The 13,104-nt window shown below is 35.9% G+C and overlaps 1 protein-coding gene across 4 annotated transcripts in view; it reads right to left on the bottom strand.

Moving 5' to 3' along the window:
• Window positions 1–296: 296 nt before the first annotated feature.
• Schip1 (Schwannomin interacting protein 1) overlaps window positions 297–13,104 on the bottom strand; it is a 438,711-nt gene continuing 425,903 nt past the window's right edge. For 2 of the 4 annotated variants that reach the window (XM_076179629.1, XM_076179630.1), the window contains exons 11-12: window positions 3,840–3,939; window positions 297–1,198 (exon numbers count right to left, since the gene is read on the bottom strand). In XM_076179629.1, the coding sequence (XP_076035744.1) occupies window positions 1,051–1,198; window positions 3,840–3,939 (248 nt within the window). In that variant the 3' untranslated portion in view covers window positions 297–1,050. The remainder of the gene's footprint in view (window positions 1,199–3,839; window positions 3,940–13,104) is intronic. The other 2 variants (XM_076179631.1, XM_076179632.1) reach the window with 2 other exon arrangements.

The following is a 13,104-nucleotide window of genomic DNA, read 5'->3' as shown; positions in this document are numbered from 1 at the left end:
CATAATTATTATATTGTAACACAAGAATTCAGTGTCATAATGATCTGTTTACATTATATACATTTGGAAAGGAACCAATGAGAGCATGATTATCAGGATTAAGCCAAAGGAATGGAAAGCTTAAATCTGTACTTTTTCTTACTTCATTTTTTTTTTTTTTGTGATCTCAAATGCATTTTTTCTTTTATGATCCATGTAATGCATGCCATATATTTTACTCTTTCTATCTCTTAGAAGACTGTTCCCCCAAGTGGACAATATTACATTTCCATGTAAAAGATTATGAAACAAGAAGGTCCATAACCTCTTTTAATACATGAAACACTTTTTACTCCAAGTCCTTTATTCACATTTTGCAATAAATTCTTTACATCAAATACAACATTTCCTCTTAGGTATCCAGCTTTCAATAAAATGCACATGCCTCCAAATCATTACAATGTAATCTGCAAAACTGATCTCAGCTTCTGTTCAGCTATTTCCCACAGATCCAGATAACCTCACAGTTGCTCAGGGCATCTGCTACAAGAAGAATGTGTATCGTATGCACATTTCAACCGACTTTCAGTTCACCACTGATACACCCAACATTGCAGCATTCCTGGTTACAAATATATACAGTACTTACTTCTTAATCTCTTAACAGCACAAATGTTTCTCTGCTTAGCACCAAGTGTAGCCTCTGTATATGTTCATCCACACAATCCTTCTCATAGCAAAGTGCTGACGACAGTGGATTAAACCAAACTTATACTTGTCTCTTTCTGGTGTTAATCACTGCAGACAACCTTAACATGTTCTGATGATTATGAACTAGGTTGCCACATTTCTTGACATTATATTTTGCTCCAGTATTAAACATAAGCAGCCCATTTCAGTCTGTTTTACAAGATGAAGAAAAAAAATGACATTAAGTCTTTCAAGTTCTTTGTTGAGAAAAATTAGAAAAGTATCATGCAACTGGATCAAAAGTTTCTACATATTACCCAATTTGAATGAAATGTTACATGTCCTAGATTGGCAATGATACAATTACCAAAAAATTGCCTATCATTTCTTAACAAGTCCCTTTAATTTAATTGAACGAGACTTTGTCTTGGGTGACATGCCTTGTAGAGATCGCAGCGATGTGGAGGGTGATGGGGAGGAGGTGGAGGAGCCATCCTTTGGCACTCTTAGCATTCCCTCCTTGGCACCACTGTTTAGAAAATGGTAAATCTTTCAAACTAGATCAAACTAGAAGAAAGATGATGCCAACTAAAAAGTCTTTACTTGAGATCTATGCAACATATTCTGAATACTAAAATGACATAGGAAAAAACAAAGACACTACTTAAATGAACTTAAAAGAACATTATCAATACATTTCTACAGGACAAGTAAATACAAATGAAATACAAATTAAGAGAATAAATAGTCTGTAATTGAGTGTAAGTGTGCATATGTTCTCTGATATGTGGTTCTGTTTATGGGACTAGAAAGGAAACTACTACAAACACAGAGTCGATTTGAATTCCTCTCAACATGTTCAGTTCAACTGGCCTGAGACATATATGGCCTCTTTTTTTGATTATGCTTAAATTTCAGAATGTTACAGGCCTTTTGCACTCAACCTTCCTATGAATGTTAAAAACATATATACACTTGCCACAAAAAGTCCTCAAACATCCATACAAATTCATATTCTGCACCACCAACTAAAAGATAAGCAGATGTTTTCAATTATTATATATTAAATGCTGCACAACAAGCCATAACATAACTTTCTTTGTTGCAGTTCCAAGGGCACAAAATATGAGCTGCTATGTCTTCTCTAATGTTTGAGAACTTTTAGTATGTAATGTGTACATCAACCTACTATGATTCTCCAAACTTCTGATGACATCCTATAATGGTTTATAACATTCAACCGACCAAAGATATGATATAATGAAGTAAGTCCTTGATACCTCATCAACTTCTTTAACATGAAACCTCCCAAGGACCACTTCCACAGTTAGCATTCCTAACTGTATTGCTGATGTCTGGAGGGGTTTGGTGGAGTAGGGAGTTTGACGGGTCTTGAAGTACCCATTTTTTTATCTGAGTGTGTGTGTATTTTTTGTATCAATGTGTTGTATAATGTGGAGGTCAGTTGTTGTAGATGGTGGAGTAATATGCTACCAGTGTTGTTTTTATGTTGTTTGTTTGGTTGTGCTTGTCTTACCCTGGTACTGATTACAAAACTAATTGCACTATAGTTATATGAAGTTTATGTGTCTAAGAAAATTAAAACAGGCACCAAAACAGAAATCAGTGGACTACAATTATATGACAGTATAGTACAAGAAGAAATTAGGGAAAGTAATTTGATAAAAGAAGTTATTACAAGCTCCTGGGAGGGGAAAAGTCCAAATATGAAATTTTAAGAAAAGATGTGGTTCAAGTTACAAAAGAATTTAAGAACAGATAAACTAGGAACTTCCAAACCTTGTACAACATAAGAAAAAATAAAGAAAAAAAATCTAACATACTAGCCTACTTCAAATAATCTTTGTTAAGCAAAGATCAAATTGGGCATTGATACTCTTTATTCTGGGTAATGCCAGATTATTATACTTAGCTTAAGGGAAACTTTGCCCAGTAAAGGATTACAAATTACTACCAAATGCTCATGAAACTGGTCCTTGCCACCTGTTCCAAATCGCTTGGCAGGAAATTAATAGAAATTTAATGCATATGGTGAACTACCAATAACTTTGCTATTAAATACTAAATGGGATGTTAATAAAAGGGGGGAGTAAGTGTAGATCCAAAGATTCTATTATGACACACTCTTCAGCAGAATTACAGAAGAACATTTCTGTACATTCATATGAAGAACATGAAAGCTGCTTAACCCATTCACTATTATGGATGCCTTTCATATTCATTTTGACTGTTGTTAGACAAGGCAAACCTGGAAAAGGGTTGACCCTTTGCTTGCCAAGGTTTTTATGACTATTTATGGCCCCCCACAAAATTACATTTTATATTTTAAAAGGATATTATGAATCACACTTTAAGTGATAGGATATATATTTTCACCCAGGATGAGTGCAAGAGTCCAAGCACATTATCTTTAATATCTTGTATCACATCCTTCTAGCCAATCTCCCACCCATGTGCTCAACCTCCTTAACTAATCCTGAACTGAATTTTTGCATAAACCTTACTGGCTGATGATATACAGAGGTGGAATCCAAAAAGCAAAGATGAATTTGCTTCATTGGAAATCTTAATCTAATATATATATATATATATATATATATATATATATATATATATAAATAAAAATATATATATATACATATATATATATACATATATATACATATACATATATATACATACATATATATACATACATATATATATACATATATATATACATACATATATATATATATATATATATATATATATATATATATAAAACAACACTTGACTAAAAAAAGTAAAACTGAAAACACAGAGCAATTGTCTTCAAAACCTTGTAACATTTCAGTTTTCTCTTACATTAATTTCTGTTTGCATACCCATGCAACAGAATACTAATTATATTTAAAGCAATTTCGTCCATATTACATTCATGGAAAACCATTTTACATAATACATAAATATAACAATACAGATAAGATGAGAGAGGGATCAAAGCGACCTTGTGGCAACTCTACATTGACCTTATTTCCCACATGTACAGAAGTGAAGAAGGTTGTACATCAGAGAGAAAAAAGAGGAGAGAATGGCAGAGAAAGAAATCTTGTGTCTTTACCCAAAAGTTCTTCTCCTCACTACAAGTCAACTTGAACATGACTTACAGATGTTTAGTTAAATCTTCAATGTCCACAAGCATGGAGTCCTGTTCCATGTGGAGGTCATCTCTCTCCATTAACAGGTTAACAAGATCTTCATTCAAACCTGTGCACGAAAGAAAAACAATCGCTGTTATAAAGCAAGGCAAACATCTGGAGGCCACCTTTTATACTATGGAAGAGAAAATCATCTGGAGATGTTCTGCACTATGTCACTATGACAAAGCTGGCTGCAAAACAGAAGAAGCACAGTTGCACTACATATCTATAAGGTGTTTGTCTTACAAACACCTTATTCATTTGCTTGGTTACATCTGATGATAAAGCTTCTAATGATAACCAACAGTTTCTATAGCACAACAGCATGCAGGAATACAAAATGACTTGCATGAAAAAATGTACCATAGATAAATATATATATATAAAAAAAAAAAAAATGGATACGACACTGTATAATACATGAAAAAGCTCTTTAAAAAGCACAATAGAAAAGAAAATAGGGCAAAAGTATTCCCACATCAGTTTATCAAACAAAAATTATCATAAAAAATATTCCTACTCACTATAACAGTTTTATTAAGTGAGGACAAGGTTTTCAAGAGTTTGGATACATATGAGCACACTCACACTTATCATCATACATATAAGACATAATTAGCTAGCATTTCACATATGGTTCCAACTAATTTCAAGCCATAGCTTACATGGAATAAATCCTCTAACATACGTCAATGAGTACAAGTTCATTTGAAAAATGTTATGTAATGTAAATTACCTGGTAAATAAATATACATTTAATTATAAGCATAACCATGCAAACACATATTTAGTTACAAGTAGGAGTGAAAAAAGTAAACATATAAAGAACTCAAACTTTGCATAGGCCTGAGAATCTGGAGAAACCTATCACCAAATAAACAGTAGATTCCCCCTTCCGCCCAGTTAAATGTGGAGGACAGGGAGGCTTTGACTGTAGTGGTGGGAGATATCAAGATGACTGATGGAGGTAGAATGATAAGGCAATAACAAAAGACGAAGTCCTAGTAGCATTAAAAGAAATCAAATTTGGAAAGGCACTTGAGTCGGGGATGGGGTGGTTAGGGAGTGGTTATGTATTTACCTAGTTGTATTATACGGGAAGAGAGCTATGCTCGTGGTGACCCGTCTTTGTATCTCTCAGCATCAAGTTTTTTCTTAAAATCTTGAATAGTGTTTGCACACACTAATTCATTGTCTAATTTGTTCCAAGTATCTATCACTCCATGTGGGAAGCTTTTCCTTTTCAGATCTCTTCTGTAACTATCCTTTTTTAGTTTCTTTTTTGTGTCCTCTTGTTTTACCATTATCCCATATTAACAAGTCATTCTTATCTAAGACTTCCATTCCTTCCATTATTCTATAGTGAGCAGTTCTCCTCTTTCCCTTCTTTGTTCCAAAGTTGGTAATTATAGTTTGGATAGTCTTTGCTCATATGTCAGTTTGGAAAGGGTTGGTGCTAGTTTTGTTGTTGCTCTTTGTATTCTTTCTAATTTTTCTATATTCTTTTTGGTACTTGGTGTCCATAGTGTTGCTGTGTACTACTCAAGTTTTGGTCTTATTAGTGTAGTTAGAATTTTTTTTATAATTTCCTCGTCCAAATAAGCAAACGCCATTTTAATTGACCTCAATAAATTGTAGGTTTCTCTGAATCTTTTATAAATATGCTTATCCGGTGTCATGTCCTTGCTGATCATCACTCCAATATCTTTCTCCGAGTTTACTTTTTTCACCTCTTCTTCACCAATTTTGTAATCTTTCGATGTTCTGTTTTTACTCTTTCCATTATACTACATTTCTTTATATTGAATTTTACTTCCCACTTTTGAGTCCAATTCCAGATCTTGTTGACGGATGCATGGATGACCCATCATCTATGAGGAGCTCAGATGGGAGGGGTGGTGGGAGTAAAATAGGTGGGAATAAGTATGTGCCTCTGACTTGGCTGCCTCCCTTGTAAGGGGGAAAAGCTGTTGGTATACATATAGATAGATATACATTATACATTGTGGAAGTGTGGAAGGCAGAAGTGGAATGAAATTGAGGGGACACCCAAGAATGAGATGGATGGATGAGGTGAAAGGTGTTTAGAGTAAGAGGGGAATGTCTGTTGAGCAAGGAAGGGAGAAGGCAGGAGATAGGTGTGAGTGGAGAATGGCTGTGTATAGATGATACTATGATGTAAGGAAGGGAGAGGGCAAGGTATGGGGAGGGGAGCAGGGAGTGGTTATGTGTGAATGATAATTTGACACAGTCCAAAGGGATTTCTGCCCATCTTATCTTTTTCTGTATCTGCATGTGGTGATGGAGGGCGCTTGCTGTGGATGTAATGTGTCTTGCTGCATTGCTTCTGATCCAGGGCAGTGGGCTGAATACAGGGATGACCCTTCATCCACAAGGCACTAAGATGAGTGTGAGGAACGGGTGGTGGATGGGAGTGGAATGGGTGGCAGTGAGAATGTGTCTTTTGACTTTGCTATCTCCCTTGTAAGGGTGAAAAAGCACTTGGTATATAGATGTGTTATACATATATGGGATATGGAGAAGTTAGCTAAAGGCAGTCAAGAGTTTATGCACAAGTAGTAGGGAACAAAGGGAAAGGCAGTGGATGATTGGATGAAGAGGTGAGGGCAGAGTTGCAAAAAAGAGGCAAGCATAGAAATGAGGAAGTACATAAGATATATGAAGTGAGTGGAAACAAAATACAAAGTGAGGGATACCAAGGGGAGAGCAAATGTGAAATGAGGTAGGTGTTTGATAATTTACAAAAAAAAAAAATAAATAAATAAATAAATAAATAAAAAGTCATTTTGAAAGGAAGTGAAAAGAGTATGGGACATTGAGCCAGGTTCAGAAGAAAGGGCAAAGGAAGCACTGTTTGCAGTTGACACTGCACTTGTGACAAGTCCGTAGAGAGACATTTGGTGGCAGAGTTTGATAGGATACATGTGAGGAGAGCAAAATTAAGGTGACAAGATGCACATCGAGTGATGAGGGTAAGAGGTTGGGCATGAATTTGAAGGATACTAATTACAGAGGGATAAAAATGGAGGATGTACAGATTCTCAGCCTGAAACAGTTGCATGCCAAAGTGCTTGAAACAAAAGGATGAAAGTAAAACATAAGTCATCCATTAAACTAAAAAAATGCATTGAAAACATGACTTGTGTAGCATCTACAATGCCCTTCACTAACAAATGGGAAGAAACAAAATAATCTAAGTTCAAGAGTACCTTGAAAGATATGGTACTAAAAACTAAGTCATGACAGAAATTACAGATCACTACTGCTAAAGGATTTCAAAAGCCAAAACTGTCAATTGGAAAGAATGGCGAAAAGGGAAGAACAAAGTTGAGGTTGCAGTTTCTTGAACTTAATTATATTTCCTATTCCACCAACATACAGATGAGCCAACACGAATTTGGGGAGTCAAACAAGCAACACTAAACCTATACATTATGAGATTAGGAAGTGAAGTAAACATTACTTACGGACCACCATTAGGTAAAAGTAACTCTATCCTCCTAGAGTTTGACTATACAGTCAAATATGTCAAAAAGGCTTTGTTTCAGGAGAAGGAATTACACAAAATATAAGGAGTACAGTATTTCAGAGAGGTTAGCTAAGATGACGTGTGAATGATACATACACAATTCTACACTAGAACCGTTGATCCCACCCTTCACACCACATCACACAAACATAACCCACTAGGTACAATACAAAAACAACTTCAGTAGCATTCTACTAAAGTATTTACAACCTACTCCCACTACCAAGCAATGCTTCCAAACAAACATTTACACAGATCACTAAACAATTTGTAATATATACATACATACATACATATACCAAAGGTTTTTCCCTCATAAAGCTTACATGGGAGGTAACCAAAAAAACAAAGGCATAAGATCCACTCCCATTCACCCCCTCCCTCCCTCTTATCTTGGCTCCTCTTGGATGACGGGTCATCCCTGCATCTCACTCAGTGCCCTGGGTCAGAAGCAGTGTTGCATGATACAGCACATCCACAGTAAGGCCATTTCATTAAATCAGTGAGACCCCCCCATCCCCTTATGAAGAAAAAGAGAAGACTGCATCAAAATATTTTTCACACACATTCCCTCACCCCAATCCATACCCCACCCATTCCCTTTCATACATCACAGCATCATCCATATACAACCATTCTCCATTCACCCCTATCTTCTGTCTTTTCCCATCCTTCCTCAACAGACATTACCCTCTTTCCCAATACCCCTTTTAACCCATCCATCTCATCCTTGGTCACCACCTCATGTTTACTCCTTCCACCTCTGCCTTCCACACCTCTTTTACTAATATTTCTTCACTCATTCTTTCCATGTGTCCAAACTATCACAATACTCTTTCATCAACCCTATCTTCCAACTCCCTTTCTATCCCCGTTCTCCTCCTCACCTCCTCATTTCTCACTCTATCCAGCCTAGTAACCCCTATCATACTTCTCAGGCACCTGATCTCAAACACATATCTTTATTCATTTATTCTTTTTTCATGATCAGTGACAATAATGGAAGAAAAAAATGAAGGACTTAGGGAAAAAGAACCTACAAAAAGATGTCTAGACGTAAGTATAATTGAATCTCCACTTGGAGTAATACTAAAAAAAAAAAAAGTGCTTGAACGAGACCCCAAAGACATACCAAAGGTTTGATTGAAATATTTTCTCGGGGTTCAACAGGGACAATAGCAATATATATAGAGGGACAGATACGGAAAGAGAACCCAGGTTTAAAAATATAATAAGAAATAGGGAAATCAATGAATTGTTAGATGAAATAATCAAACTCAAAAGTGAGTGCAAAATTATATACAAAGAAGTAGCTCTATTAAGAAAGGCCAATGAAGAAAATAACAGGGAAATAGATGAGTTGAAAATGGAAATGAATAAGATAATGGGAGAAAATAAGAGATTGAAAAATGAAGATATGAATAGGAGTGAGGCATTAAAGAAAGAGATGAAGGATCAAATACAAGCATTGACTGAGAAAGTGGAAGAAAAGATCAAAGAAAATGACTTCCAAGAAATAAAGAAACAGTGGAGGGTGGAACAGGAAAGTAAAAAATTATCTTTTAAAGAAATAGTTGAACAGCAAGTAAAGGAGAATGCTAAGGAAGCGGTAATCCAAGTGATTAAAGAGAAAGGTAATTTGGCTAGGGATACAGTGAACAAAAAGATTGATTGTAATCTATGGTATTAAAAAAAAGCATGATGTTCCTAGGTATCAGAGAGAAAAAGAAGAAAAAGAGATCACTAAAGAAATTCTAAAAGAGATTCAAGAGGAGGGTCAAACTTTAAAGTCGAAGAAAATTATAGAATAGGTAGATACTCAAAAGAAAAACAATATAGGCCACTAAAAGTAAAACTTAGGTCACAAATGATTGCAGAGGAAGTACTATCTAGAACAGCAAAACTATCAAGCAGTGAACAACACAAAAATGTATGGATAAAAAAAGAAATGAGAGAAGAAAAAGAGAAAGAGCTTAGAAATGAAGCAAAGGAAAAAAAAGGAAAAAAAGAACCGAGACTGAAATGAAATTTTTCTTTTTGGAGAGTGGTAGACCTGAGACTGAGAAAATGGTATGTCAGGAAAAAGGAAACAAAGCAGACAGAAAAAGACTAGAAAGAAAAAAATTAAAATTAGCCTATACCAACATAGATGGAATGATCTCAGGACTGAATGAACTAAATGACTATCTGGCATTAGAAAACTGGACATAATGGGAATAGTAGAAACTAAACTAAAAGGTAATCTACCACCAAATACTGTGGGACAAGGTCTATACAACTGTTGGATGAAGAATAGAAAGGAAAAACAAGGGGGAGTGTTATTTCTGACCAGGAAAGACTTAAATGTGACAAAGTTAACAGGAGGAAAAAACAATGTAGAATCAATTATGATAAAGATGGAAAGCAACCACATGAAAAGTAGAAAATTTGTAGTAGTGTATGTACCCCTGGAAAGAACACGATCATTCCAAATTGTTGGAACATACTAAGTATGAACTGTCCGATATACTGAAAGAGGAAATACAGTAATTATGGGTGATTTTAACTCAAAAGAAATGTGTTGGGAAGAAATGACAGTGGGTGGAGAAGACATATGGGGCAGCATGCTACTCGATATGACCATTGAATACACAATGACTCTATGGATAAAGGAAAATACCAGATACAGAAACAATGAGGAACCTTTGAGACTGGATTTAATACTTATGTCAGAATCTGAAATTGTAGCAGAATAGATTACAAAACACCAATAGGAAAGAGTGACCATGTACTAATAATAGAATTCGAACTAAAAGAGCAAATAGACCTAAGAAGAAATGAGAAACACAGAATAGGAAGACCAATGTACAACAACAAAAATTTTGGGAAACTTAAAAAAATTCTTTTGTTATGCAAATTGGGAAAAATTCCTAAAGGAAACAAGGATGGACGAGAAATGCAATATACTAAAAGAAATTTATAATGAGGGAGTGAACAAATATGTACCACAACAAAAGCAAGAAAAAAGACAAAAAAAAAAAAAAAAAAAGACCAAATGGCAAACATACATCAAACTAAGAAACAATTATGTAAAAATATGCAGAGAAGAAAATAGAAAATATGAAAATAATAGAAAAATGCAAGGAACAACCTTAAACTATTTTACAGATATGTGAATGGTAACCTAAAAAACAAACAAGAAATTGAAAAGCTGTGCCGAGGAAGTCATGAATATACAAAACAAGAAATGGCAGAAATTATGAGCAATTATTTCAAATCGGTATTCACAATGGAGAACTCACCTAACTGTGAGGGAAAAGACAGAAATCGCCCCCCCCGCCCCAATGAAGGAAATAACTGTAACAATAAAGGAAATCAGAGACCAAATAAAAAACCTTGATGTCAGAAAATCACATGGTCCAGATGGAACAGCAAATTGGATATTGAAGGAATGCGTAGAGGAGTTAACAAATAAAATATACAATATAATCAAATGCTCGCTCAAAGAAGGAAAGGTACCACAGGACTGGAAAAATGCAAATATTGTACCAATATATAAAGGAGGAAACAGGGAAAATCCAACTAACTACAGACCGGTCTCCCTAACAAGCACAGTATAAAAAAAATGTGAAAAAGTGATCAAAAGTAGATGGGTTATACTTGGAAGAAAAAACTATACTGAACCCAAATCAATTTGGATTTAGACAAGGAAGATCATGTACAACAAACCTGATCTGCTTCTATTCGAGAATAATAGATATAATACAAGAGAGGGATGGATGGGCAGACTGTGCCTATCTAGACCTACAAAAAACATTTGATAAGGTACCACACAAGAAATTAATGGGAAAAATAGAATCAATAGGTGGCATCGGAGGTAAATTATTAGAATGGATAGAGGACTTCCTGACTGGGAAAAATACTCAAATTGGGAAGAAATGATAAGTGGTATCTCACAGGGGTCAGTGCCAGCTCCAATCATGTTTGCCATATATATAAATGACATGGATGAAGGAGTTGAATGTTATAATAATTTCTTCACAGATGATGCAAAAATACTAGAGAAAGTAAGAACAGAGGACTGTGATTCCTTACAATCAGACCTGGACAAAATCTGGAAATGGACTCAAAAGTGGGAAGTGAACTTCAATATCAAGAAATATGGTATACTGGAGTTTGGAAAAAGTAAAAACAAAATTTCAAAAAATTATAAAATTGGTGAAGAAGAAATAAAAAAAGTGTACTTAGAAAGTGACCTTGGAGTAATAATCAGCAAAGACATGACACCGGATAAACATATCAATAAAATAGTCGGAGGAACCTTCAACCTATTAAGGTCAATGAAAGTGGCACTTGACTATTTGGATGAAGAAACGATTAAAAAAATATTAGTTACATTGATTAGACCAAAACTGGAATACACAGTGACACTATGGACACCCAGTACTAAAAAGAATATAAGGAAATTAGAAAGAATACAGAGAGCAATGACAAAGTTGGCACCAGCTCTTTCCAAATTAACATACGAACAAAGATTATCCAAACTGGAACTACCAACACTGGAGCAGAGAAGAGAAAGAGGTGATCTATTGACTATCTATAGAATCATGAAAGGAATGGAAATCCTTGATAGGAATGATTTACTAAAAGACGACAATGGAAAACAAGAGGTCATGAGAAGAAACTCAAAAAGGATAATTATAGAAGAGATCTGAAAAAAAAAAATAGCTTCCCACACCGAGTGCTGGATATCTGGACTAACTTAGATAAAGAAACAGTGTGTGCAAATACTATTCAAGATTTTAAGAAAAAACTTGATGCTGAAAGATAAAGACGGGTCACCACGAGCATAGCTCCTTTCCCATATGATACAACTAGGTAAATATGAACCTCTAGTCCTCCCCTGCTCCACTCCCAAAAGGGTAGAAAAGCTGCTCTTCAGGCTGTGTCTCGAGGACCGTTGCTTCAGGCAATTTAATCCCAAGTGCACCATGAAAGATGGTGGAACCACTGCCGCACAAAAAATGCCAACCTCCTCCACTACCTGAGCAATTTCCCCGCCACTTCTTTCCTTAGATGGGGACCACTGGCGCCCCCTGAAGGTCATGTGAGCTGCCTCTGCTGCCTCCAAAGCCCCTATGAGCTCCGTCAGCTACTAGAGCATCTGCTGCCGCTCTAACAGCTGTAGCCTCTCTTTTCCATTGCCCCCTATGCTCCTCTGACTAGCTACACCATCCCACTTCCTCTCTATAAGGTGTGTCTTCCATAAACACCACTGCACAGGCTCAAACAAAGCCCGTGGGAGTGACATTCCCCCCCCCCCTAAAAAAAAAAAAAAAAAAAGTATCCCCCACCCACACAGCCTTGGGTCAGAAGCAATGCATCAAGACACATTACATCCACAGCAAGCTCCACTTAATCAGCGACTCCCCTCTCCATGCTTTCATGTAGAAAAAGAGAATACAGGGAAACATCCCTTTGGGTTACATTAAAATATCATTCACATATAACCACTCCCTACCTCCCCATACCCCCACCCCTCCTTTCCTCACATTACAGTATTATCTATACACAGCTATTTTCCACTCATTCCTATCTCCTGCCTTCTCCCTTCCCTGCTCAACAAACATTCCCCTCTTGCTCAATACCCTTTCACCCCATCCATCCACCTCATCATCTGTCGTCCACTCAAGTTCACTCCAT

This window comes from Oratosquilla oratoria, chromosome 43 (assembly GCF_046742065.1).
Source record: "Oratosquilla oratoria isolate Oo_2021 chromosome 43, ASM4674206v1, whole genome shotgun sequence".
NCBI classification, from domain to species: Eukaryota; Metazoa; Arthropoda; class Malacostraca; order Stomatopoda; family Squillidae; genus Oratosquilla; species Oratosquilla oratoria.
Note: the sequence above shows the minus strand (reverse complement) of the source record. Positions and strands in the feature narration are given on the sequence as shown.